The 27,906-nt window shown below is 40.6% G+C and overlaps 1 protein-coding gene across 5 annotated transcripts in view; it reads right to left on the reverse strand.

Annotated features, from left to right (window-relative positions):
• Positions 1 to 27,906, reverse strand: part of ATP13A5 (ATPase 13A5) — a 123,537-nt gene that overhangs the window by 31,921 nt on the left and 63,710 nt on the right. For all 5 annotated transcript variants that reach the window (XM_074404707.1, XM_074404708.1, XM_074404709.1 and 2 more), the window contains 12 exons: positions 25,887 to 26,057; positions 24,719 to 24,876; positions 21,635 to 21,823; positions 17,475 to 17,536; positions 15,262 to 15,412; positions 12,901 to 12,984; positions 12,119 to 12,275; positions 9,403 to 9,520; positions 5,428 to 5,552; positions 4,185 to 4,345; positions 1,989 to 2,114; positions 803 to 882 (listed from right to left, as the gene is read on the reverse strand). In XM_074404707.1, the coding sequence (XP_074260808.1) occupies positions 803 to 882; positions 1,989 to 2,114; positions 4,185 to 4,345; positions 5,428 to 5,552; positions 9,403 to 9,520; positions 12,119 to 12,275; positions 12,901 to 12,984; positions 15,262 to 15,412; positions 17,475 to 17,536; positions 21,635 to 21,823; positions 24,719 to 24,876; positions 25,887 to 26,057 (1,582 nt within the window). The remainder of the gene's footprint in view (positions 1 to 802; positions 883 to 1,988; positions 2,115 to 4,184; positions 4,346 to 5,427; positions 5,553 to 9,402; positions 9,521 to 12,118; positions 12,276 to 12,900; positions 12,985 to 15,261; positions 15,413 to 17,474; positions 17,537 to 21,634; positions 21,824 to 24,718; positions 24,877 to 25,886; positions 26,058 to 27,906) is intronic.

Below are 27,906 nucleotides of genomic sequence, written 5' to 3' on the forward strand. Positions count from 1 at the left end.
TGTTTTACAGATTATTTCATCACCCAAGAATTAAGCCCAGTACACAATAGTTATTTTTTCCGCTCCTTTCCCTCCTCCCACCCTCTCCTCTCAAGGAGACCCCAGTATCTGTGGTTTTCTTCTTTGTGTCCATGTGTTCTCATAGCCTCCACTTATAAGTGAGAACATATACTATTTGATCTCTGTTCCTGCATTAGTTTGCTCAGGATAATACCCTCCATTTCCATCTGTGTTCCTGCAAAAGTCGTAATCTCATTCTTTTTTATGGCTGCATTGTATTCCATGGTGCATATGTACCACATTTTCTTTATCCAATCTGTCATTGAAGAGCATTTAGGTTGATTCCCATGTCTTTGCTATTGTGAATAGTGCTGCAATGAAGAGTCACCTGCATGTGTTTGGTTTTCTGCCCACCCCCCAACAGCTGAAATTAGAGGACAAAGATTGTTAGACAGAAAAACCTGCATCTGTTTTTATGGTAGAATGATTTGTATATACCCAGTAATGGTATTGCTGGTTCAAGTAATAGTTCTGTTTTAGCTCTTTAAGGAATTGCCATACTGCTTTCTACAATGGTTGAACTAATTTGCACTCCCACCAATAGTGTATAAGTGTTCCCTTTTCTCTGCAGCCTTGCCAACATTTCTTATTTTTGAGTTTTTAATAATAGCCACTTGACTCACACCTGATTATTGACCACAGGTCAATAATTGGTGCCAATTCTAAGCCACTTTGATTTTGAGTAATTTGTTATGTAGTAATAGTTAATGAGCATACTCTCCTTTCATGCAATGACACTTACTTTAATTTCTGAAATTCTTCAATAAGGCTTGATTTCTGCCCAGGAGACATTCTTGCAAAAACGGTTCCATTCACCAGAATCTAAAAAGCAAAAAACACCATTGCAATATGATTTGGAAGAATAAAACTTTTAAAAATAAAAGAACAGCCCTGAAAGACAAAAAAGCCCAGTTACTAATTTAATACAGCATTGGATGGTATGTCATTAGACCAATACCGGGAAGGGAAATACGGAGATTTAATGCTTTAATATTGAAATTTCACTTTAAGTCCTCCATTACAACTCTATTACGTTTTTCCCAGACCATTTTTCCAAGATGGGCTGACCACTAATCAATAATATTACAGTAACTAAGAAGCAGCTAAGCATATGGAATAAAAATGCTTGAGGGAACACAGTTCTTTTCTAATAGACACCATCGCCATAATCACAGCATGGACAGAGGAAAGGCTGGAAGTTGAGAAACAAAGCTCTCTTCTCAGCTGTGCTAGCTAGCTGTGCACACCTTAGATAAGAGACTTAACCTCTCTGAGTCTTAGCTTTCCCTGAACTGAAGTAAGAGGTTTCTAGAAGGCTTTGGGGTCTAGATTCTGTGGTCCTTGGCTGGTAGGATGACAGAATTTTTAAGACACTGCTAACAGTGCTGCCCCCCGTCTTGTGCTCCATGAATCTCCCGCACATTGACAGCACGACCCTGCGCAGCACTGTTTTAGAACAGGACACTCAGAGGACAAGATAACAAATGATTCTGAAAATAAACCATGGGGCCTTTGTTTCCTCTTGCTGTAATTTAAGAATCCAGACAGAAAGGGGAATAGAGCTTAGTCTGACATGAGCTGGTAGGTTTCAGGGAGAAGCTGGCCTGCAAAACAAGCAGTGTGTTTGGAACTCTGTCGTCCTCCTGGGTGGGGAGGGAAAGAAGGAGGAAGGCTGAGATTGAACTGACCACAGGAGTGAGAGAAGGTACCAGCACTCCAACTCTGAACAGGAGGCTGTGGGTCTGCATGGGACTGGGTAGGCATATAAAAAGGCCGGAAAACGTCATCAGGAGTTGTGCTCCTTTGGGGGTGTTTATCCTCTTAACTGTGAGGCAACCTCTGTGATCACTGATTTCAATACTCTCCCCCTCCTTTCGCCTCACTAATTTGAGGAGCAAAACAAAATGCTTCATCTCTCCAGTACTTACTTTTGGAAGCAAGCTGTTGAAATGCTGAAATATCACTTGGTATGATTTCCCACTCACTGCAAAATGGTAGCAGCTTCCTCTTTCCCCACCAGGTATTGAACTGTTTCCAGTGTTAATGCAGGTTTCCTAAAACCAAAAGGGCATCATTCCTACATTAACTTTTAAGGAATGTCTCTGCTTCCCTATGCTTTATTGAAGGAAGAGTTTTCATAGTGCCTAACAGTGTTAAGGTCAGCAACAAAATGATGTTTAATTTGTCTGCAGCACTTCTGCCTAGAGAAAGAAAACACTCAAAACATTCCCCCCAAGATTATGTAAACCTATGATACTTTGACGGTATGGAACTCTGGATCCTGCCTTGGGAGATAATATGTATGATGTCAGTCTACTGAAGAAATCTATTCCTAGGTCCCAATTAATTATTACAAGGAAGAATAGGAAAATTCTTCCCTCTTCTTCCTTCTTTTCCTCATGCAACCTTATATTTTCTAAGATCTCTTACCATTTATTTGTTCAAAAATAACTCTCATTATCTTCACTGTAAAGTAAGCACTCTTTCTTCAGTGTCCAACGCCTTTTAGCACGCAGCCTCTGACCTTTGTTATGACCCTACCTCAACAGGTAACCCCTTCTATCATGGTTCCCAGATTCTCTTCCATACTCTACATCCACAGCACCAGGAGTACTCCTTTTCCAAGACCCTTTTCCTCCTATCTTTCACCTGTCAGGGTATTTCTCTGGCTTTGTTCTAGCCCTACCTGGCTCCCAGTTAGGGAGAAAGCATCTGTTGAATGCCTATGCATTCATTATATCAACAATTAATCATGGTTTTTCATACAATATTTCTCAGAGAGCCTTCCATTTGTGTTTAGGACTCTAAATTCAAATAGTACAAGAGGTGAGAACATTTTACTCATCAGAGGTCTTCATCTCAGAGAAAGCACTGTATGTGAAAGAAAAAAAATTCTGCTGTGCCGAATTGGGAGGCAAGATGACACATCCCTCCTTTCTATCCCCAGTTGCAAAATAGCCAACAAAAGACATGTTCTAAAGCATCCCTTCTGAGGCAAGGGGAGGAATTCCTCTTGCTTGCACTAGACATGTGGGGAGACAAAGTATGGTGGAAGGATCCGGGGAGGAGGAAGGCCTGAAACTGTGATACAGCTTCTCCTGGTGGGGACCAAAACTTCCGTAGAGGCGTTAAACTCATGAATGAGTAATGGGAGTGGACTGTCAGCTAAAATTCACAAAGGACTTGAGTTCCAGCATGCAGTGAAATGCAGGCAGCATGCACCGATGCAGAAGCAAGTCGGTTCACAAGGAAATAAGCACCAGAAATCTGAGAGCGGAGACAGAGCTGTCATCTTTCACAGCCCATGCAATTAGAGTTTGAGGTAAGTCAACCTACCTCTTCCCAGGGTAGGGGCAGGGCCACCCTGTATAGCTGTGCAGTCTGTGTACTGCACAAAGACTCCTGACTGCACGAAGGCCCACTCTATACTTAACAATCCGAAAGGCTGGTCAGCCTGGAGGAAGACAGCATTTTTGTACTGGGCCATCTCTTTGAAGTCACACAAAAGCATGGGTGTTACCTTTAGTGATGGAATGTGAGGCTACAGCCCATCGTTGTCATCTGAAAGAGCTCTTCTGTCACAAGAGCACCAGGAGCTTTCTATCTAGAGAAGCCCAGTCTCTGTTAGCTTCATGCCATAGGTATAGTACAATCTAAATGCCCATGGATCTGTGTGGAATCAAATAGACCTACGTCTGCTTTCCTGCTCTGCAACTCACCAGTTTTTGTATTGGGCCAGCTTACTTCTCTGAGCCTCAGTTTTCACATTTGTAAAATTAATGGTTTGCCCAATTGCAGAGGGTTATTTAATGACCAAGTGGAAAATATGAGTGTAAATCAGTAGTTTTCAGCCATGACTACATACTGGAATTGCCAGGAAAAGTAACTGATGCCAGCTCCCTCCCAGGGGTTCTGATTTAATTGGTGAAGCCTGCATTCGGAAGCTTAAAAACTCCCCCACGTGATTTTAATAGGCAACCAGAGCTGGTGGAAATGCTTTGCAAACTGTAAAACTCTGGACAAATGTGAGGGATTGACTTCTGGAGTTGAGAGAAGGCTGTGCAGTGCCAGGACTGTATTCCATCAGTCTAGGCCCACAAAGGGGTCTCCTAACGTTTGCTCACTTTCTTCCCAGGTCCAGTCTCTTGATTCTCCACCAGCTGCCAGGTCACAGAGGCAGGAACACATTCTTCTGGTTCATTGGCTTCAACAATGATCACTTGGCTGCCTTGAGGGATCATTTCAGAATTCTTTGCAACGGTAATGGCTGTTTCTAGGTTGTCACCTAGAAGGCAAAGAAACTTACCTTGCTTTGTGTACAAACTTCCCCTCAGCAACAAGAATTGAGGTCTCCTTTTCTCACTTGGCTTAGTGTTGGCGGCAATTACTGCTTTCTGCCTTATCTTCCTCCCTGCTGTAGACTGCCCCTAGTGGGCAAACACTATGTTCCCATCTCTCTCACACAATATTCAGCGTCATATCCTGTCCATGTGTATTTCTTTCTTTTTTTTTTTTTTTTGACAAAGCCTTGCTCTGTCGCCCAGGCTGGAGTGCAGGGGTGCGAGCTTGGCTCAGTGCAACCTCTGCCTCCTGGGTTCAAGTGATTCTTCTGCCTCAGCCTCCCAGGTAGCTGGGACTACAGGCGCACGCCACAATGCCCGGCTAATTTTTTTGTGTTTTGAGTAGAGACAGAGTTTCACCATATTGGTCAAGCTGATCTCGAACTCCTGGCCTCAGGTAATCTGCCTGCCTTGGCCTCCCTAAGGGCTGGGATTACAAGCATGAGCCACCATGTCTGGCCCCTTTGTTTATTTTAAAACATACATAAATAAATAAAGAAATGTTTAAGCATCTATGACTAATCCTCACAAGACAGACAACTCGTAGTGAAGAATATAGTATGAACTCAGTCTGATAGCATAAAACCATCGATGGGATCTAGAAACCAACAAAGAACACACAGAGTCAGGCTGAGCATGAGTTTGATGGTCATACACCATGCCTGGCCCTCCTACCCTAGAGGACCATCAGCAAGAGACTCGGTCCACTATGCAGAGGGATCACTGGATCTCTTGGTGAGAACACACCCATTCTTGCTCATTTACAGTGAGCCTATAGGTATTGCACAGATCCTGGCCAGGAGGGGTAGTCATTAGACTAAGAGAATGAGATACAGTCTCTACCGCCAAAGCTCCTGGTCCTGTCAGGGGAGGTGCACATATTTTCAGGTAAGGGACTACAGGGTAACAAATTCCACAACAGAACATTTTTCTCTGTCTCTGTCACGTGAACTCACTCAGCTCACACACCTTGTTCTTATGCCTGGGATGCAATCAACATGCCAGGCCCCTGGAAACAAACACATACCTGTAATCATCACAGTCCTGATACAGGCCTCGCTTAATTCCTTCAAGACTGATTTGGTTTCTTTTTTCAAGCGATTCTCCATGATGAGAAGTCCCAGAAATGTTAACTCCGACTCTACTTTTTCTCTTTGGATTCAGGAGAAAATCAATATTAAAGTATATCTATGTAGCCTCAATAGCTCGATTTATTTCTTCTTTTAAAATTTTCTTTATAAGTTTTATTAATGTAATACAGCACATTTTAAAAATGAAAATGAACTTAAAAGCTTATAATGAAAACCAATAGTCTGTGTCTCCCACAACCTCACCCCTCTCCTTCCTAGAGGCAACCACTTCTAAATCTGTTTTTTCCAGTTTTCAACTTTACTTTTAAAAACAGCGTGCTTATCTTCCAACTCTTCTATTGTTTTTTAAATATTATGTTAATCAAATATATTTCATTTTTTAATTTCTCAGAGCTTTCTCTTTTTTGAGCTTGCAATTGTTTCAGCTTCTTTGGCATTTAGTAAGTACATCCTGCACACATACAAGATACTACAGTAGTAGCTGAATATGGTGTCATTCATCTTAGCTTCCTTCTGTCACCTTCAATAATATATATTGACATCAGACAGGGCTCTGAACAGTTTTCAGAATTGGAAGTTGGTGGCTTATAGTCTAATTGGGTTATGTTAGTTACACAGGACTTGTCCTCTGAAATGGAATGAATCTTGGGTGGCTTTTTAATAAGTGAATTTGGGGCCAAGAACTCTTTTTTTAATCTTTCATTGTTCATTTTTCTGTGCACTGTGGTGTTAAGATTACAGGGAGATAGATTTGAACAATATACATACAGCTGTGAAGCCATTACCGTAATCAAGGTAATAAACATCCATCACCTCAGAAAATTTCCTTCTTCCCTGTTTTGCATGTGTGTGCGCATGCACATTAAAATCAGTTTTCTAGAATGTATTCATCTTGCATAACTGAAACTTTATACCCATTAACAACAACTTCCTATTTCCCCCTCCCCCTAGCCCTTGGTAATCACCATTCTATTCTCTACTTCTATGAATACATCTATTTCAGATGCTTCAGATAAGTAGAATCATACAGTAGTAGTCCTTCTGTAACTGGCTTATTTCACTGATGTCTTTCCGTTTCATTCATGTTGTCTCATATGGCAAGATTTTCTCCTTTTCCAAGGCTTAATAATATTCCATTATATGTATATACTAAATTTCGAAAATCCATTTATCCACTGATGATCATTTAGGTTGTTTCCATATCTTGGCTATTATAAATAATGCTGCAATGAACTTTGGGGTGAAGATACCTTTTTTGAGATCCCAATTTCTGTTCTTTTGGACATATATTCAGAATTGGGATTTTGGCATTGAATCATATGGTTATTCTATTTTTAATTTTTTAAAGAACCCCCACACTGTTTTCCATAGCAGCTGTACCATTTTACAAAGGTTCCATTTCTCTATATCCTTGTCAACACTTGTTTGCTTTTGTTTTTGTTTCAAATAGGCATCCTTACAGGTATGAGGTGATATTTCATTGTGGTTTTGATTTGCATTTCCCTAATGATTAGTAAAGTTGAGCACTTTTTCATATATCTGTTGGCCATTTGTATGTTTTCTTTGGAGAAATGTCTCTTCAGGGCCTTTGTTCATTTTTAAATTGGGTTATTTATTGATTTTTGCTATTGAATTGTATCCTCTATACACTTTGGATATTAATTTCTCATCAGATATATGGTTTACAGATATTTTCTTCCATTTTATAGGTTGCTTTTTCACTGTTATTCCCTTTTCTGTGCAAAGCTTTTCAGTTTAATATCCACCAGCAAAAGAATGAAATTGGACTCTTATACCAAACATAAAAATCAACTCAAAATGGTATACACTTAAACACAGACCTGAAACTATGAAGCTGCTAGAGGAAAACAGGGAGAAACCTTCTTGACATTGGTCTTGGCAATGATTTCACGGCTATGGCACCAAAAGCACAGGCAACAAAAGCAAAAACAGATAAATGTTCTTTGTTTCTTTGTTACGATGCTTCTTCTCGGTCACGGTCACTACGTTAGGCACTTTGGCTGCTTGTACTCTACAACGTTTCCAGCAGTGCTTGTGTCAAAGCTTTTGTACCCACCATTTCTATTCCGTGAAATGCTTCCTCTGGATATCTGCATGCCTAGCTCTCTTATTTTCCTAGATGCCTGTTACAATGTTGCTCCTCTGAGGACTTTGCTGATTGCCCAAGCAAAATGACATTCTCTGTCTTTTTTAAAAAGTCCTCTTAACTTACTTTTATTTTCCTCCCTCAGGTCATTTAAGAACCACTAGTGGGATAATCTTTTATGGGTTTATTTTATTATCTATTTCTCCAGCTAGGATATAAGATTCATGAGGGCAAAGATTTTATTTTATTCACTTCTAAATAAATCTTCAGTTCTTTGAGCAACTGACACATAGTTAAGTTCAATACAAATTTGCTAAACCAATAAAAGGGTGACCCTTGATGAAGTATTTCTCCTGTTGTTTTAGTTTGGGGTGACTTTTTAAGTCATCTCAAAAAACTTTTCTACTTCCACATTATGACTCCAATTTTTAGGAAGTTTTACATTTTGCTAGTTGAAAACGTTGCTAAATAGAATTTGATTCTAAGAAAAATCAAAACCCTTTCCTTTTACCCTGTTTGAAAATAGTAACTAAATTCTAAGAAACATAATAGGCTCCTGATATTCCCTGAAAAAAACTGGAATGGTAGGAAATCTAGCACATTTTATCTTCACTTTCTCATTTTGTTATATTTGTAATAATGGCTCCTATATGTGAACACCACAGCTGCATTTGTATGTGATAGCTGTGTGATGGCTACACTCCATCGCTAGCTACATCAATCTTTTCTTCACGCATGTCCTTAATGTTGATTATTCAAATTTGTGTTTAAAAAATTACAAATCCTATGCAGTCTGGACCTTTATGTTTGCTCAAGAATAGCTAACAACTGGAATGTTAAATCTGAGAATGCCATTCATATATTTCAAAATGAGCTTTGTGATCCTGTTTCAAATATTAAAATGTCATGGCTGAAAGCCTCCTTGGAGATCATCCAATGGCATATTTTATAGATGGCAAAAAAAGCACAGAGTAAGGAAGGGACTATGTTTACTAATTAACTTCGAGTCAGTGGACTTAGGTTGCAAATAATAATGTTAAACAAAGGATATCAGTATCTTACGTGAAGTGGCTAGCTGTATATAAATAGGCATCTATCAGCAACACAAATCCAATGTAAGAAATAAATAGACTGTCTTCTATTCAATTTTCCACAGGATTTTTTTACTCCTTTGTCACAGATAATTTTAAAATAGCCTCTAAAAACTGAAGAACATTGAAATAAAAAATAATTTATAAATTATTCTCTAATGAGGACAACTTATCCCAGTAAAAATGTAATTAAGAATACTGAATTTTATTTCTCATAAGTAATTCAATTAGCACTTGTTACCTTCACAGATACAAAGGGGGTGTTGTAGTATTGAGTTCTGAAAAAAAAACATGTCTGAAGGATTCTGAAAATCTTTCAAAGTACTAACTATTTTCCTCTCTCAACCCCTCTGTGTATGGGATACCCAAGTCAATTGGTCACATAATGCTCTGAGGTTGAAGGAGGGTTGGTTGTTTTGATGGAATGAGAGCTGAGACTAAAGTTGGCGTAACATAGTGCCAAGCAGAGATAACACACTGGTGTCTTCGAGTCAGAGCTCTCAAATACCGTCCCTGCTCTGCCACCAACTAGCACTGTGACCTGAGCAAGTACTCTTGAGTACCACTTACAGTTGTCCATCTCTGAATCAGGGGCTGGACAAGATTAATTCTCCATCTCTACGAGCCTTCCAGGTGATTAGAACTGGTGATCTCCAGGACTCACACTTCATGCATACAGAGCCTGCTCTAGTGACAATTTCTGAGTTCCTTACCTGGCTAGGTGCTCCACTTCTGAAAGGTTTCCCACGTTCAAGGCTTTGTGGGCAAAAGCAATGACACGGAAGCCTTGCACTGTGTAATTCCTCAGCTCCTGTGGGAAATTCTTGGGCACTGTCAGAGTAGAAGAAACAGGTAAGTGCAAGGTCATGTTGAAGGCTTGTCTAAGCAAGACTCCAGGACGCAGTCATTCTACCTTGTTTTAACTTTCATTCCATAAAAGTGCTTTAATAGAAAACTTAGAGCTTCAGCTGAGGGCCACAGACAACTTCATCAGTGTGTTCTTATTACTCTGATGGAAATAAATGCCAAGGCTGTGCAGGTCATCTACTGTATTATGAACTGAGTATGTTGAAGGCTAATTCCTCCAAAATTCATATGTTGAAGGCTAATCTCTAATGCAATAGTATTTAGAGGTGGGAACTTTGGGAGGTAATTAGGTCTTGAGGGTGGAGCCCTCATAAATGGGATTGATGCCCTAAGGAAACACATCTTTTTCCACCATGTGAGGATACAGCAAGAAGGCAACCATCTGCAAACCAGAAAGAAAGCCCTCTCTAGGAACCACATTGGGCAACACCTCTATCCTGGCCTTTCCAGCCCCCCAGCACTGTGAGGAATAAATTTCTGTTGTTCAAGCACCTCATCTATGGTATTTTGTTATAATAGCACAAGCCGACTCAGACAAACTGGGTGTCAAATACACCGAGTAGGTTCAGTAAGAACAGACCTCAGGACTATGGGTACTTGGACAAAATGAAAGAAACAGCTGATCTTCTAGATCAGAGGTCAACAAACTAGGATGCACAGGCTAAATCTAGTCTACAGTTTGTTTTTATCAATAAAGTTTTACTGACACACAGCCATGTCCATTTGGTTGTTCATTGTCTATGGCTGCTTTGAGGCTTCAGTAACAGTGTTGAGTAATTGAAATGGACCCGTGTGATTTGCAAAACCTAAAGTAGGAACTATCCGGCTCTTTACAGAAAAGTTTGCCAACTCCTGCTTTAGGTGAAAGATGACACAATGCCAATATTTGTGTGTTTTAGCATGGCAATCAAAACTATGTTTATAAGATCTTTATGATTTATGATGCACCTATAAGGGTATCAGAGGGACCACAGAACAATGGGAGGTGAAGGAGCTTAGGTGGCAAACCGACTATGTTCTATTCTCCATTCCACTTCCACGTGGACTTTAGTCATGTTAAGTCTCTCTTCTGAACCTCAGTTTCTCATCCATAAAATGAGAAGTTTCCAGATCTCTCTATCTCCATTCATTTCAGACTTTCTGTAATTCTAAAATACTCCTGGAGGTCGGAATCTAATTTCAAGAAAGATCTTAGCTTGCTATTTCTAAAAATCAGGTAGGGTGGTGGTGGAAATCACTGAAGATGGTATTAGCGTAAGTCCAAGATCGGAAGTTGGGACCACAGGAAGACTTGAAAGAGCTGCCAGAAAAATGAGTGCCAAGTGACAGACCCAAATCTTTACTGAGAGAGCAGAGTCAATAGATACCAGTTTAAATGTCAAGAAGATGCTCAATTATAGCCGTGTAGCTGAAACAAAACAAACACGTATATATTGTAATCGGTGAAGGACAGAGTCAATGAGCTATGCTGAAGATCAAAGTCAGAAGAAAAGAGGCTACTTCTAAGGGTTAAAAAGACTCCCAATAGAGAAGTTAAAGTAATCATTTGCCAAATCTAGAATTCTCTGCACAAGTTGATGGCCATCAGCAATCATAAGGAAAGTCACATGAAAATCAGAAGAAAAAAGACCAATTTTATCCAAATGAACTCATTTGAATGCAACCATATTCTTAAAAACCTGGCTGCCGCTTAAAGAGTGCATATGTTTATAAGACTGAAAAGCAATGAAAATCAGCGGAAAATCTGGCCCAGAAAGATGAAATTGCTGTGAAAATGATTAATTATCTTGTTCTAATACCATTGAATTTACTCTAATCACTTTTATTTCTAAGATATTTGTCTTTTCTGTATTCTTCCCCCATCCATCTGTCTGATCCTCCCTGGAGGTGACAGTAGCCATATCTGCAGAACATACCTAGCATCGAGACCTCTCCCTTCGTTTCCCTAATTTACACCTCCCCTAGTTCTCTGGCCCTCAGTAGCTCCCTATTCTGGATCCTGATGCAAGCTTCACATCTGATCTCCTTCCCAGATGCCCCATTGTGGTTGTACTTTTCGTACTGCACCCATTGCCAGATATATACTTGCTACCTCCCTCCTTGAAAGTCTCACCCCCTGCTTATGAGGATCTGCTGGGCCTACTTTCTACCCACCCAGGAAACAAGCAGCTCCACATTCATTAATTGCAAAGCTTTCTGTGTTTGTTGGCTTTATGTATTTGGTCTTTTCTGACCGCGATGGCTCCCACCTGTAATCCCAGCAGTTTGGGGGCCTGAGGTAGGTGGATCACTTGAGACCAGAGTTCGAGACCAGACTGACCAACATGGTGAAACCCCATCTCTACTAAAAATACAAAAATCAGCCGGGCATGATGGTGCGCTCCTGTAATCCCAGCTACTCAGGAGGCTGAGGCAGGAGAATCACTTGAACCCGGGAGGTGGAGGCTACAACAGTGAGCTGAGATGGTGCCACTGCACTCCAGCCTCAGGGACAGAGCAAGACTCTGTCTCAAAAAAAAAAAAGGATTTTATTTATCGAAAAAGGTAAGTGTCAGTTAGTACCTGTTTCAGATCTGCAGAAACTGGCCACCATTTCTGGGGCACCCTTCATGTAGACGTGGAAGTGGTCTTCCCCAGCTAGCTGAGCAATCACGGACATCCTCTGCAGGCTGGAGGAAAATGGAAACTGGCGCAATGTGGTGATGGCTTCTGTCGGACTCTGCAAGCCCATCAACAACAGGGAGCTTAACAGGCTGCTGAGTGATATTTCCAAATGCATACCAACAAAATCTTACTGTGCAGCGAGCCCAGAGGTATCTTGATGTAGTGTATTTGTCACTTTATTTATTTGCTGCCTTAAAGCGACTCCCCCAAAAACTTGTCTGGTCTGCAAGGAACTTCCCCTAGAGAAATCCTAATCACCGTTCAGGCCAAGCTCACAGGTCATCTCCTCTGTAGTGTTTTTATCTCCCAGAAACAGTATTCCGTCCCACGTCAGGACTCTCGAAGCTCTTCCTTCAGCCTTGATTATAGAATCTGGCACATTGTGTTGCACATGTATTGATTTTCTACCAGTCTGTGTGTTCCTCTAATCCAGAGCCAAGTGTGTCTTGTTTTGCAACCTCTTTTATCTGCTAGTACCTAGCACGATACTCTAGCATACACAGGTTGTGTTTGCTGAATAAATTAATAGATAAGTTCAGGAATGAAAGAAAGAGCAAACCAACCATGGAAAGTGTTGGGATAAGACAAAATAATAGGACTATGAAAACTATGTGAAAGTCAGAAATGTTTCACCAGTTTTATGCGGAATGAGCCATGTGCTTTAAAGAAGGAAATAATACCTTACTGGCTTTTGGTCCTGGTTTTATGATGTTTGAATTTGACATCCCAAATTTGCAGGAGTCTATGTTGCAATCTTCCATTTTCTGTATAAAATGAAAATATTTGTAAGATTCTTTGAAGAAAAATAGTAAGAAAGAAATACCTTTTATTTGCACAATAATCTTTTCAAAGCCCCTTTTTTTAAAACATATTTTCTCTTCCAGCCCAGTTATCTTCATATTGTCATTGTCAAATTTCTGTTGTGTCGATTCATGTTAAGGGCCTTATTCTAGAATGAAAAAAGCCAAAAATATGTAAATTCATTTTAAGAAGTAATTGATGAAAGAAGTGCTAGCTACAGGTCCGTGGATCTTTCTAAGTGATTACATCTAGTAACTGGACAGGGGATTCTATGGAGCTGTGTTCTCCAATGCTGCTGAACACTATGGCTCTCGGATGAGTTAGGACTGGGTCCTAAGACAAACATGAGACTAGTTCTTCATACTATACCTATGCTGCTAGCCTACTTGAGTTAACTAGGGAGTTAGAATGTTCGCTGCTAGCAAATTAGAAAGCCTGTTTGAAAATGGCTTGTATTCTTTTGATATTACAACAGAAGTCAATACCTCTGAGAAGACAATATTAACCAATATCAAAATATGGGAAAGACAGTCATGCATAGAAATAGTAGAGGTCAGGAAACAGGAGATAGTCTGCTTTCCACTCTGCCACTTACCCGTTTAATCCTGGGGACATCATTTCATTTTCCTAGTCTCAATTTCTTCTGAAAAATTCTGACATTCCTTCAAATGCTAAAATTCTTGACAGTCTAAAAAGACAGTTTCCCTCCTCTGTATGTGGATTAGGAGGTTCCCAGTTACCAAAAGATATCCAACTCAAGACAGCTTCTGACTCAGCTCTAAACTCAGTGAATAATCCTGCATTTTTATGCTTTGTTTAGGATGGATATAACCATTCTTACAGATAGTTCTTTCAGAGCTAACACTACAGATTTATATTTCCAAACAAGTATGTTATTTATAAAGATAGATCAACCTATAATGGAGAGGGGGATGTAGTTAGGTCCAGGACTAAAGCCAGATATAAAATGATCCTGTGCAACTCATCACTGTGTCAGTCCCAATGATTCTGGCAAGTACATTGCTTACAGTAAGTACACTGATTCCTCTCCATTAAAATCCAGGGAATTGGTCACTATGTCAAAATATTTTCCACAGCAAATGCTCTAGTTTAACTTACTGATATCAGAGGTTTCCCTTTTTACTAGGTTTCCTATTTCATTGACTTACCTGCTAGAAAATTTAAATTTCTTTATCATATATCTTTGAATTAGCTTCTTTGTTAGGTGTGCTTCGTTTCCCTGCAATCATTTGTTTCCATTCTTTTGCGGCAATGTTTAACTGCTGTACTGTCTTTGATACAGTGTTGTCCGTAGCTTCAGGATGTTCTTTGGAGGGCAGCAGGATGCAATTAACCAACTGGTTAATGAGTGAACACCCTCTACCTGTTTGGCTCTTCGTTGTGCTCAAAGCTGTCTTAGTCTCATAGTCTCAGTGCTCACAAGTCTGTGAATGAGGCATTATTACCCCAATGTACGGATGAGGTCACAGACTCAGGCTTGGCTCTGGCTTTGTGATCACACAGCTGGAGAGTGGTGAAATGAAGATTTTCCACGATAGCAGCCTCCAGTATGGGCTTATATCCTTCCGCTTTCATTCACACTCAGCTCAGGAGATGGAACCAGTTGGAATGCAGCCCTCCAGTTTGGTGTCTAGACTTTCGCTTTAGAATATACAGTCGCCACCAGCCACTTGTGGCTATTTAAATTTAAATTACTTAAAATTAAATAAGATTAAAAATGCAGTTTCTCAGTTGCATAGCCACACTTCAAGGGCTCAGTAGCCACACGTGGCTCGTGGCTGCTATACTGGAGAGCACCGTTTCAGACTACTGTTTCTCTGATAGTGTTTTGGAAAACAGTGATGTTTTGGAGAACATGCTAGGTTATGGGTGTCAATAAGGTTTTTGAGGTCAGATAGGTTTGATAAATGCTGCATTTCCTATCCCCTCTTGACTATCCGCAAAGCATCACAGTATATTAAAGAAATCATGCGGTTGAGAAATGTTTAACTTTGTTTAAACAACAGTTCCCAATTTTGTTCAATAATGGATGCCTATTTTATGTTGCAACCATTAACAGAGTTATTTGGGGCAGAGGTTGGGAAATTCTGGTAGCATTACACACTCATTCATATGTTTTTATGAATCATCTCCATGTTTTAACAAAAATTAGAAAAGCTTCAATACTCCCAGTAAAGATTTCTTCATGTTCTCATCATTCCATTAAATTATCATCTTACCCAGGCAGTGCCCTCAAACATTGTGAGGTCTAGAGGGTCTCCCTGGATGGTCCCATCGATGAGAACCAGAGAGTGGCAGCTGGCCATGGCTGCACACAGTGGGCCCCATGGCAAAGCCTGGCCCAAGGCAAAGCTGTGGGCTTCCTGGAAGCTGGTAGAGAAGGTAACATTAAAGTCTTTGATAAAATCATTTTACATACTCTGTCCCTTAAATCTTACTAAAGTAGAGCTCCAAACACTTAACCTTCATGCTCAGAACCTTCCCATGGCTTCCCATGCTCCGTATGATAAAGTCCAAGCCCCTTAGCCTGGTATTCAAAGTCCTGTCCACTTTAGATCTACCTTACCTTACAGTGCCCACTCCTACTAACGTCCTTTATACCCTGGACTCTAGATCCAGATTAAACTTCTTGCTGTTGCTATGCTTGTCCAGGGACTTCCCTGGGCTTAAGCCCCTACCCACTTGGTTTCATTATTTTTTAAACAGGGTGTTTTGCCTACAGAGTGATCTTTATAAAAACATTTCTTTGAGTTGGATATGAATTTTCTTCTCAACAGAGTTTGCCACTGGCCAATCAATAACATAGTTTCAGAGGCTTTGGATAGAATTGCAGGGACTTTTGTCATGCAATTTTGAAGCCAGCCCACATAATGGCAGTATTGTAGGAAGGCACATCAACAGGCAGCTCTGAGTCATACCTGCAAACTCTGTAGAGCTGTCCGCAAAAAGTCATGCACCCTTGGCAAGAATTCTCTAGAGCTACTTAGGGGCAGGAAATTAGGCTGCATGGATGGGGAAGCATTTCTCACTACTCATCACTTTAGAGATTGCCCCTACTTCTTGAAGCACCCTGGACATACCACTTCTAAAGCCGCTTTTTCTCTTTGATAATACAGACTGGTGTAGTGTTATCTTCCTCTCCTCCCACCTTACAGCTGAATTGTGTCTAATTGTTCCTGCCCTCCAAAAAGCTTCAGAATACCAGGGACAAGAGAGGACGATGGAAGGGTGGGAACTGTGGACATCTTTTTTCTCTTTCACTACTCTGGCCAATAGATTCCTTGCCTGTCTGGACCAAGGGCTGACTGGACACCTGAGCAGCCAGAAGCAGAGACACGTGAGTAGAGTTAGAACTCAGGTGTTCTTTGCCACCCAGTCCAGGGTACTTTCTGCAACATCACATTGCTTGTCTGCTGTTACCTTGTGCCATGCTGTACCTGCCCCCTTCATCATCTTGAGCATCCCCTGAAAAGTGTCTTCTGTCACTGATGGCTGCCTCAGCCACTGTTGGAGCCAAAATGGGGTACCCACGGCTTAAGAGCAGAGGCCATCACCACTTAAATTGAGAAGGCAGGTCTTAGCCCATACAGAAGGAGCTAGAAGTCAGAGGTAGATACCATGAGGAGATCCACCCTCCAGGGACCCTCCTTCCCCTCTCTAGCTCTTTCTGGAGTAGACATCTATGGGATTGTCCTCTCCTCCCTAGTGCCAGGTTTTAGTCCACAGCTATAAAAATTCTAGCTGCATATCCCTCAAAATTTATCTGAAGTGCCATCTCCTTCAGGTAGCTTTCTTTGATTCACCAAATTTCAAAATTGATTTGTCTTTACCTACCATGTTATTACATAAAAGTCAGGACTATGTGTTATATCAAACAGTCTCTATTTCTCCTCCATTCTGACATTTCTGCCTAAATAGTAACAACTTGTATGGCCTGTGCTGTACATCAGAGGTGGGCACTTTTTTTTTTTGAGTTGTGCTTTAGGTTCTGGGGTACATGTGCAGATCATGCAGGATTGTTGCATAGGTACATACATGGCAATGGTATTTGCACCTTTTTATCCTGCTAGGCTGTGAACCACATTTCCAGATTTCTCACCACACCAGCCTGCACTAGCCACCCAGGAAGTCTTGGTAGCTTTTAATTAAGCATGGTCTTCATTTCACTCTTCTTTCTCTGTCTTATTCAGTTCCTTAATTATCCACCTCATCCTATTCCATTTCTCATGTAGATTTTGAAGACCTACTTTCCCTGTCTGATTCTGAAATTAGAATTCATTTAATTAAACAAATCAGATATTACGAACTAGTTCCACCCAATTATCATATATATTTTATGGGACATTCATCCATTAACACTCAAAAGATGGATCTGAGTATCATCCAGATCACTCCACCAAACACACATTCCATCTTCACATAAGAGGCCTACCAGTTGTTAGCAGTAGGGACAGTCCCCCAGAGGTCCAGTCCATCTTCAGTGAGAGTGCCAGTCTGAATAAAAATTGAAATCAATATTAGCATAAGATTTAAACCTTTTAATTACATTGTAATTTAAGCAAAACCCAAGCTTTTAAGAGATTATATTAGATCCAGTCGTCTAAATACCTTGTTTGTAAGGTACCAAATTTAAAATCAAATATGAGTACCTACGAGAAAAACTAAGCAGGTGATACATGATCCCCAAAAGACCATGTCGCTAATTAGGTGATTTCAGTTACTAATTATGAGGAAAGAAATGCAAGTGTTTTGTTTTGGTTTGTTTATTGCTGTGACTGTTGCTGCTGTGAATCGGGAGACATTCAGTACAAGAACCAGCTCAAGTCTGACTTTTAGTTGGCATCTGCTGTCTTGCCAAAGCAGAGCTCAGAAATTTTTTTTCTTTATTTTCAAGACTGTTCAATTCACAGTTTGCCATCTGGTTCACAGTAATTTTCTAAAAATATGGGTGACACAGTGATTGTCCAGATTGATAATGAAATGTTGATAAAGGGCTTTGAGACTATAGAGAGAAATTAAGTGCCAATAATAAATATTAATTAATGCCCATAAATGGATTTTATTGTTAGATCAAGGGAAAAATAGCTCAGAGATTTGATTTGCCATACTATGGGAGAGTATTTGTCAGATAATGTAACGGAGAAAGAATAATGGAACTGAGTACTATCACAGCACTTTTAATTTCCTCACTGCTTCACACGCATTCATTAATTACAGACTCTGGTGTCTTGATGCAGTAGGGTAACAGTTTCAGGCCTGATTAATATCCAGAGTAAGTAGAGTTGTCTACAGCTGCTTCAGCACTGCCAGGGCCAACCTGAGCTTTACCAAGCATGGCAGAATACCCTGTTTCTACACTACTGACACTACTTTTTAAGGCTATCTCTATGGAAGATGCTGAATTTCCTAGTTTTCTATCAAATGGCATCCTCCATCATTACAGCACATCCATTATAGTACAATGCTTTATTGCAAAGTGTTTACAGTGCTTTCCATTTTCACAACTGAGTTAACAGGTTGGAGGCAGGTTAGAGGTGAAATGAAGAGCCTGAGGTCAGTGGCCTGTGGGTTGGAAAGGCAGAACCAGAATCCAGCCCTTCTGGAGTCTTCTGCCAAACTAGAAAACGTTAAGTGAATCATATGGGGTATGTGGAAAGACAAAGCTCTTTCTGGGTTTCTGGTTTAAAGAATTAAGAAATCTTTGTTTCATTCATCTATTTGAACCTCACAAAGAAGGCATGAACACACGTGAGTGAATTATTTCTTAAATAACAACTTTTTGAAAACGAGCTCTTTGCTTCATTTCTCTTCTGCACTTTATAAAGGACCCCACCAAGTTTGCTTTCCAAATCCCCTTGAGTTGTTGCATTTCACAAGAGTTTGCAACTTAATTCAAACTGAAATGTTTTCCTAATGATGTTTTTAAACATCAATCTTTTGAACATGGAAAGAGAGATGATACTGCGGCAACAAAGAAAATAGACCATGTTATTTCTTGATGAAAATAACCCCTAAACAATAAAACTTACCCAAAATAGAGAGAAAACACAATTATAGTTGAGGTTCTAAGGGGAATAAGATAGAAAGAGAAAATCTCTTAGCATAAATACAAGCTCAAGCTTGGGCTAAATTGAATAAAAAGAAAGAACTTGTCTTACAGAAGTTAAAACAAACCAATAGAAAACAGAAATATATACGGGAACAAATAGACTCAGAAACCCAGCGATAGATATCTCTGAAACTGAAAATAACACTAGATGAAAATTCAATTCATGGCAGAGTGCTTTATTCCAACATGATGGTGATAGAATTTTATAACATGAAAGCTGGAAAGAAACTCAGAGATGATGGTGGTTGAATCTTCTTTTCTTAAAAAGTCACACAGAGACTTAGTGTCAAATTCTGGGTTAGATTTCTTATTTTGCCAATTTTCAATCAAGAGTTTTTTGCACTGTCACATGTCATCATGTCCTGCAGAGTTTGACCAAGGACACCTAAAAGCAGCCTCTCAGATATCCTGGCAGATGAGGACATAAGGATGTGGAGGGAGAAGTTTTATACAGGAAATAAAATGAATAACCTGGGAGAAATTCATTTTAGAAACAAACAGGCCAGGCGAGATGGTTCATGCATGAAATCCCAGCACTTCGGAAGACTGAGGTGGGCAGATCACCTGAGGTAGGGAGTTTGAGACCAACCTGACCAACATGGAGAAACCCTGTCTCTACTAAAAAATAGAAAGTTAGCCGGGCATGGTAGCATATGCCTGTAATCCCAGCTACTCAGGAGGCTGAGGCAGGAGAATCGCTTGAACCCGGGAGGCAGAGGTTGTGGTGGGCTGAGATCGTGCCATTGCACTCCAGCCTGGGCAACAAGAGCAAAATGGTGTCTCAAAAAAAAAAAAAAAAAAAAGGAAAGAAAAAAGAAATAGAAAAAAGAAACAGACGAATATGTAGTGAACATATTTCATGAATCTCCCTCCTGTATTCTACACAGCCTGTGAGGCTCATGAGGAAGTAACAGGAATTCCTATTATTAGAGAATGTTCCATGGGGTGACTTTGAATCTAAAATGAAGTTAACCTTGTCAGTTCTTGACTGGTGGTAAGAACTTTCTTTGCCAAACACAACACAAACAGAAAGAGAACTGACATAATCTAAAAGCCCTACCCCCTTCATCTGGGGACCAAGCCTGGTCGAGTCTGCTCTTGGTGTCCCTCCTATCTGTCCTCCACTCTCCATTCTTGTCCTTCTTGTCTGGAACAAGCAATGACCTCTTCAGTTGTCCCCAGATGGCCCCTTTCTTCAGTCTCTCCCTTCCATCCCTTCTCATCAGTTGCCCTTGGTGGGATATAAAACACCTATAAAAATGTCACTAGTCTTCTTAAAGTATAAGGGCTCCTATTCTGCTTCAAGACAAGGACCCACTCCTTAGCTTGGCATATGAATCCCTTAATAATTGCCCTCACCCCAACTCCATTCTCCACCTACCAGCCCACATTCTAGCCATACCCCACAGTTGTCTGCTCCCTGTATGCCATGGACCACTTCTACCCTTGTGCTTCTCGGCTGCTCACCTCTGAGCCCAGGGCTTACTCTAACAACCAAGGCTACAGCTCAAAGGTGGCCTCCAACCTGTGGCAGGTAACTGTGCCCCATGCTTTCCTCAGACCTCTATTAAACATACAACTCACAGCATGATCACCATCTACACTCCCATTTTACCTCTTTCTCAGTTAGACTGGAAGCTTCTCAAGGGCTAGGAATGACTCATTATGGGTCTCTCTACCAGCACTGTACACAGCAGTGGCTCTCTGCCAAAAAATGGCAAAAGCCCTAATAAATTATTTAAATGCACCTGAGCTAAAGACAAGAGGGACCCAGCCAGGCTCATTGCTTTACAGCAGCTAAACTAGCATGTCCAAGCTGAGGGCAGGATCTGTTTACAGCAGGCATCTGATGCTGAAGTCCTCCAGGTTCCCCATAGGAGAGTCATGCCAGGGGGGTGGGTCTCAGGACCTGCTTGGTGAGACCTGCTTGGTCTTCCCCATGTGGCATATGCGCCTCCTCTGCCACCTTTCCAGGTCCCTAAGCACAGAAACAACCTAGCCTGGAGTCACAAGCCCTGGAGGAGCAAAGGGGAAGGAGTGTATAGACAGTGTCATTGTTTCCTTCCTTCCTTTCCTTAAAAGAAGCAGAGGAGGAGAGAGGAGACACAGTCACTGATGTTCTGGATAAAGCATTTCAGGAAACAGAAATGTTCCTCACATTTTTTGCCTGAAAAAGCCAGTCAGTCATAGAAGTTATTATTTTAAGAGATGGAAAAAAGAAAACCCACAAACCAGGCACACAAATTATTAAATTTCACAGAGAAAAAAAAATCATGACATGGTGGCTAAGCTGCTAATATTAAGAGGTCAGCAAAGCAGGCTTCTAGAATGTGATCTTGCACTAGCTCACTCTGTGACCTTCTCTGGCCTCAACGTTCCCATCAGTAAAAGGGGAACACTGGACTAGACATTTTCTGAGGTTCTTCCCAGCTCCACTCTGCCTTGAAATCATTAACCTTAAACCTGGGAAGTCTGGATCATACTTTGTCAAAGCACACGAGGTTTATCTGCCCGCACATGTTGATTCTCTGTGGGGAGATACAGAAGATTTTCTCTTTCTTCAGTCTCTTCTGAGCATACACGATGCCTATGGTCAGGGCAGCCGGCAGCACTGGAGGGACAGTCACGGTGAGGAGAATCAGGGCCATGGCTACAGTGTCTTTTGAAGGGATCTGGGAGAGGAGAGACATTCATACAGGTTAGCCCGGCACGGCAGGCTGGCAGTCTTCCTAGAACCTTTCTCCTGTAATACCGCAGGAGCTCTAGAGATCTATGCTCCAAATATTAATAGTGAGTTGGCTCTCTTGGTGATGCCAAGTATTCTCTTGACTGTGCCAAAGGGATGAGCATGTTATCTCCTACTGCAGAGCAAAGGAGACCTTTGACCCCTATTCTCAGTCCACCATCCCCTTTCTTGGCTCTGTTTCCCTCTAAATAGCATTCCCTCTGCCCAAGCTTGACTTTTGGTTTATAAATCTCTCTTCCCCACTAGGCTACAAACTCCTTGGGGTGCAGCAGCTATGGCTTACTCATCTTTGGATCTCCCTTACTGATCTCTAGATACAGAGCCTAGCATGGGATTTAGCACAGAGGAGGTGCTCAGTACATAGATTGAATGAATGGCAACATGATTAAAAACTAGGACCAAGATCTTGCCAAGATCTCAGCATATATTATTAACTACAGGGAAGCCAATACTAAAATTAGCTTGCTCTCACTGGATACTAACTCTGGAGCAGGAACTGTATTAGGCTATATATATTATTTACTTGCTTTCTGTGACAACCTTATGATGTAAATACTACTATTTTCTCCATTTAACAGGTAAGGAAACTGAGGCTTTACCAAGTGAATAACTTTCCCAAGGCCACATACTAGGTAAATGACAAAAGCCTGAACCCTAGTCTGTCTGATTCCAGGGTACAAACCCATGACCAGTGTGCTTTATTATAAAGTCAATTTTTGTGAACTCAGGATGCCTGGCAAGTGATATGGTTTGGCTGTGTCCAACCCCAATCTCATCTTGAATTGTAGCTGCCATAATTCTCACGAGTTGTGAGAGGGACTCAGTGGGAGGTAATTTAATCATGGGGCAGGTCTTTCCTGTGCTATTCTCATGATAGTGAATAAGTCTCATGAGATCCGATGGTTTTATAAAGGGGAGTTCCTCTACACAAGCTCTCTTGCCTGCCGCCATGTCAGACATGACTTTGGCCTTTATTCACTTTCACCATGATTGTGAGCCCTCCCCAGCCATGTGGAACTGTGAGTCGATTAAACCTCTTTCGTTTATGAATTACCCAGTCTCAGGTATGTCTTTATCAGCAGCCTGAGAATAGACTAATACAGCAGGTCTATAGAGGAGGCTGACATAGTTAAGGTCAGAGATGAGGTCAAATCACAGGGTTGATTGTTTTGTTTTCCTCACATGTTCTAAATATTAATTGTTCTACCCTCTACAACCTCGCCTGTGTTTTTGTTAAATTAACCATCATTTTAGCCATAACTACTTTTTTGAGTATTGGAAACATGGGATTCAAGTTCAGTAGCAATGTCCACTGGGGACATCTTTTGCCCAAACTTAATTTATCACAAAATTCATTACTCCCTTCTTTCCCCAACCACAGACACAGAAGAGTTATCACCCTAAGGACTCAGCCTTGTCTAATGCTGAGCTAGTGCAGATAGAGACAGCCATCAGAGTCACCGGATCTGACCCACAAGAAGATGGGGTCTGGGATTGTTAGTCTTGTTGCCTCAGTGTGTACTGGATGTTAAGTTCTTCCCAGGAAACCTCATTCTCAAATACTGCCAGGGCTTCCATGAACCCTTTTTCTGCTTTTCTGCTCAATGCTCCTGCTCCTCAGATTAAATTGGCATACTCCCTCAAATTCCAGCCCCGGTGACCTTGACATTCTGCCTAACTCTCATAGGCCCCATTGTGGGCTTCCCTTGACCTAGAAATGCTCCCTGGGTGCTATTTCAGATTGAAATAACTACTCAGCAGTTAAGTTTTAGCATGAACATTGCCTTGAAATTCTTTTGACTATGTCTTTGCCTGCCAATATTGACTCCCCACCTCTCTCTCTCTCTCTCTCTCTCTCTCTCTCTCTCTCTCGCTCTCTCTCTCTCTCTCTCTCACACACACAAACACACACACACACACACACACACACACACACACACACGCATTGATGCCACCAATTGGGACATTGTAATTAGGCCACTCACACAGTTTTTCACCTGTTTGGATGTTTTCTTCACAATTTTCTTTTTTTTTTTTTTTTTTTTTGAGACGGAGTTTCGCTCTTGTTACCCAGGCTGGAGTGCAATGGCGCGATCTCGGCTCACCGCAACCTCCGCCTCCTGGGTTCAGGCAATTCTCCTGCCTCAGCCTCCTGAGTAGCTGGGATTACAGGCACGCACCACCATGCCCAGCTAATTTTTTGTATTTTTAGTAGAGACGGGGTTTCACCATGTTGACCAGGTTGGTCTCGATCTCTCGACCTCGTGATCCACCCGCCTCGGCCTCCCAAAGTGCTGGGATTACAGACTTGAGCCACCGCGCCCGGCCTCACAATTTTCTTTTCCTCCCTACCAGCTCATACTATTATGATCACAGCATTTCTTATACAGAGACTGCATGGTTCACAACAAAATCAGACTCTCAGGACCAAAAAGGACCTCAGAGGTCTTTAGTGACAACCCTTCCCTTCCCAGCCACCATTCTATGGTGAGGGACATCCAAATGAAACCTGACACTCTGTAGCTTAAAGAGAAGTAGATATCTCGTGAGGTACCAGCTCTGTAAAAGTAGAAAATTGATTTCATTTCAGACCCTAACCAGAACACATGGGAAACCCACTGGTTGCATGGTGTTTTAGGTATTACCTAAACACTGGAGGCAAACTAGGCAAGAGAATATTTCTGCTGTCTAAGAAAGCTCTTTTGGACAATAATGATTCATAGAATGATAGGATCAAGACATAACCTAATCCAACCTTCTGAGTTAGGTCAGGCTCTTTGCAGAAGCTATGCTATTGAAAAACCTTACCCCCAGTACTTACTCCATGGTACGTATATACCCCTAGGGCATAGAAAAAACCCACGACACCAAGGCAGGCCAGGAACACCATGAACTTGAAGGCATCGCTGTATAGTTTGAAGTTCAAAGGACGAGGGTAGAGGATGGATCTCACTAAGTCCCCTTTGGCTGTATTGTAACCTGCATGAAGATAGTCACAGATCAAGTAAGGCTGCTTGATGGACACTTGGTCTCCTAAAAATGGCTTTACTGTCTTTGAGGAAAAGAGTAGAGTTTTCTCTAACCTGCTACCTAATCATTTCATGAGTATTGAGGTGGTTTTCATGCTTTGTAACTATGAGTTTCCATGCGGACAACAGGCTCTAATGTCTAGTGCCTGCTAACTAGTTTGAACTTTTAAAAAAACTTGATATTTTTAATTTAAAAAATCATCTAGAACAACCAAATCATAAACCAAACTAAAGCATACAGACATCACTGTGTAAAGTATATTTTGCATCTGTGAATAAGTCAGATGGCAGAAACACAGCTCAGGGGTTAGAACAGAGAGTTGGGACCAGGTCATAGAAGACCTTCATTGTGTTATGTCATGTAAAAGACTGGGACTCAGGAGGTGTTTGCAGAATCATCCAGATTTGGTGCCACATTTGATATGGGAAAATGAGAGGAGTTAGAGATGTTATTAAGAGACCAGCATGATGGTGATGATGTTTACAGAGAAAGTCAATACAGGAGGATGAATATTTTCAAATTCATTGACTTTGTCTGTAGGACACCCAGGTAGAGTTCTTCACTAGTGAGTTTGACATACAGCCTAGCAAGCAACTCTTTGAAAGGAAAAAAATCCTCATAGTCATAGTGGCTGAATTTTTTTTCTTTTTGTAATCACTCAGAGGAGGTATCAAGGGAGACAGAAGAAGCATATGGTCATAAGCAAAGATAAGAGCATAGTTTTACCTTTGACAAATTTTACTTCACCTATGCATACTCTTTATCTCATAGAAGGGTTTTAACAATAAACCATTCAGTTAAAAATCATGACACTTTAGAACAATAAGTGTCTGTTTAGAAAAAAGTGTTCTGTTATTACCAGAATGTGGCAAACTCCATAATCCTAAACAAAATTTTCCTAATCCAACTCTCCCCATGTTCAAGCATGAATTAAACTTACAAAAGTGGAATCCACTAACCTGTTTGCAAAACGACTGCTCTTACAGGTCCCTGCCCAGAGGGCTTGACCTGGATAACTTCTGTTCCACAGAAGAGCACATGTTTCCGATAATCCTCCAAGCTGTGACATTTCCAAGGCGTGGTATTCTCCATTTGGGGCAATGGTGTCTTTGTAACAGGTATACTTTCTCCTAAAGAGGATTGTATTTTGTTGAATCTGTATCAGCTCAGGTAGTTAGTTAGAACTGGTGCATGCTAGTTTCAAGAACTTATACAAACCGCAACTAATCTGGTGTTAATGCCCATCCCATGAGTCAGATGACTGTTCATAGAGATGTCAGTGGTGCAAGCAATGGTAGACTTGATTCTAGTGCAAATATTTACGTAAGACCTGCCTATCTATCCTATACCTGGCCTGGATGGTTTGTTGACATAATCTTGAAAGCAGCCTTTTTAGCTGAATTATCACTTAATCATTCTCCCAAGTATTAATTAAACCCAGCACTATTTTAGGCAATGAAGGAGCTTTTCAGCACATGAATAGTAATTGCTGTTTGCTTTGCATTCACTCATTTATTCATTTGTTCACTCATTCACCCATTCATTCAACTATTTTTAGGTGCTTATTCTGTTCCAGGAACTGTGCTAGGTTCTAGGAATATAATGAACAACAAGAGAGACAGAAATCTTGCCTCATAAGCTCATGGAGGAAGGTGAAAAAATAGTAGTTACTCCACATCATTTTCTGATGGAGCCCATTCAAGCCCCACTCTGATCATCCCATTCTTTTGCTCAAAATCCTTAGGCTTTTCCATTGCCATTACTGAACAAAGGCCAAACTCTACTGCTAGATTGTCAAAGCCTACCACAATTCAAGCATCGTTGCCTGTCATTCTCCTACACAAGCTCCAGCTCAGCTAGGCCTCTTGCATTTCCTTTTATTGACTCCCATTCTTTGCAGGTAGCATTTTTTTTTCCTTTCCCTGTTGGCTATAAGACAGAATATTTAAGGTACAAAGAAATTAGCTCAGAGTTCAAAAAGGATAAATTTCAGAGACAAAATAAAGATGTTAATAATACTTTTTGGCTCTCAGATTTAAAGAGTACTAGAATAAATTTAAAATTCCATCAGTCTTTTACTAAATGTTCAATTAGCAAGATAATGTGTCATATTTCTAATTTGGAAGTGGTATTATATCAATCACAGTTATACCAATGTAGGTCTCATCTCTCTAGGTGATAACTGGGAACAAAAACTTTGGCATATATAAATTTGTATACTCTTCATTTTTCCTAGTGACATGTAATAGGTTCAAAATACATGGTTTTTTCAAATGCACCAATGAATTAAATAGAAACACCCAAGTTTTTCTATGATTGGGTTTTCAAAACTCATTTTCTGCTGTGATGTATTTTTTACATGCTGAAGTGCAAGAAGCTATAAAATTGTTACAAGCGATCTTGAATATTTTTCAAGAAATTCTTTTAGCCAAGCTGTTGTCCCTATACCATTTTCTTTAAAATGATTATGGCATTCAACCATTGTGTAGATTTATCAGTTACATTCTAAATGGCTTCATAGAAGGCTTAGAATGTTTTGACAGTCTCCAAAACATGGTACCATACTGTTTTGAAAACAGCCTTTGTAAGAGGCAGATACTTCAAAATCATTTCCCCCCTTTTTTCTTTGCTTTTGAATCACAAAATATTAATCCACAATATATATTTAAACTAACATCAGCAAAAAATTTTCTGCACACAGAACCAATGAAATTGGAAGCAGTCAGATATTGATCAATCAAAAATGGAAGTCATTTGCAGATAATGTGTTCCAGAGATAACAGTCAGATGATTTTAGAGAGATGATTTTCAAGTCTCTTTTATGTTATTTGCATATTAATAAGAAGTCTTATATTTTGGGCTTTCTTTGGAGCCCAAGAAAGGATGATTCATCTACAAAAGACATGGAGTCCAAGGCAGCTGGAGAGAGTTTTAGCGGACAGAACCATCTTTGCTCATCATCAACTATACAGTTGGCTC

Source organism: Saimiri boliviensis, chromosome 8, assembly GCF_048565385.1.
Source record: "Saimiri boliviensis isolate mSaiBol1 chromosome 8, mSaiBol1.pri, whole genome shotgun sequence".
In the NCBI taxonomy this organism is placed as follows: Eukaryota; Metazoa; Chordata; class Mammalia; order Primates; family Cebidae; genus Saimiri; species Saimiri boliviensis.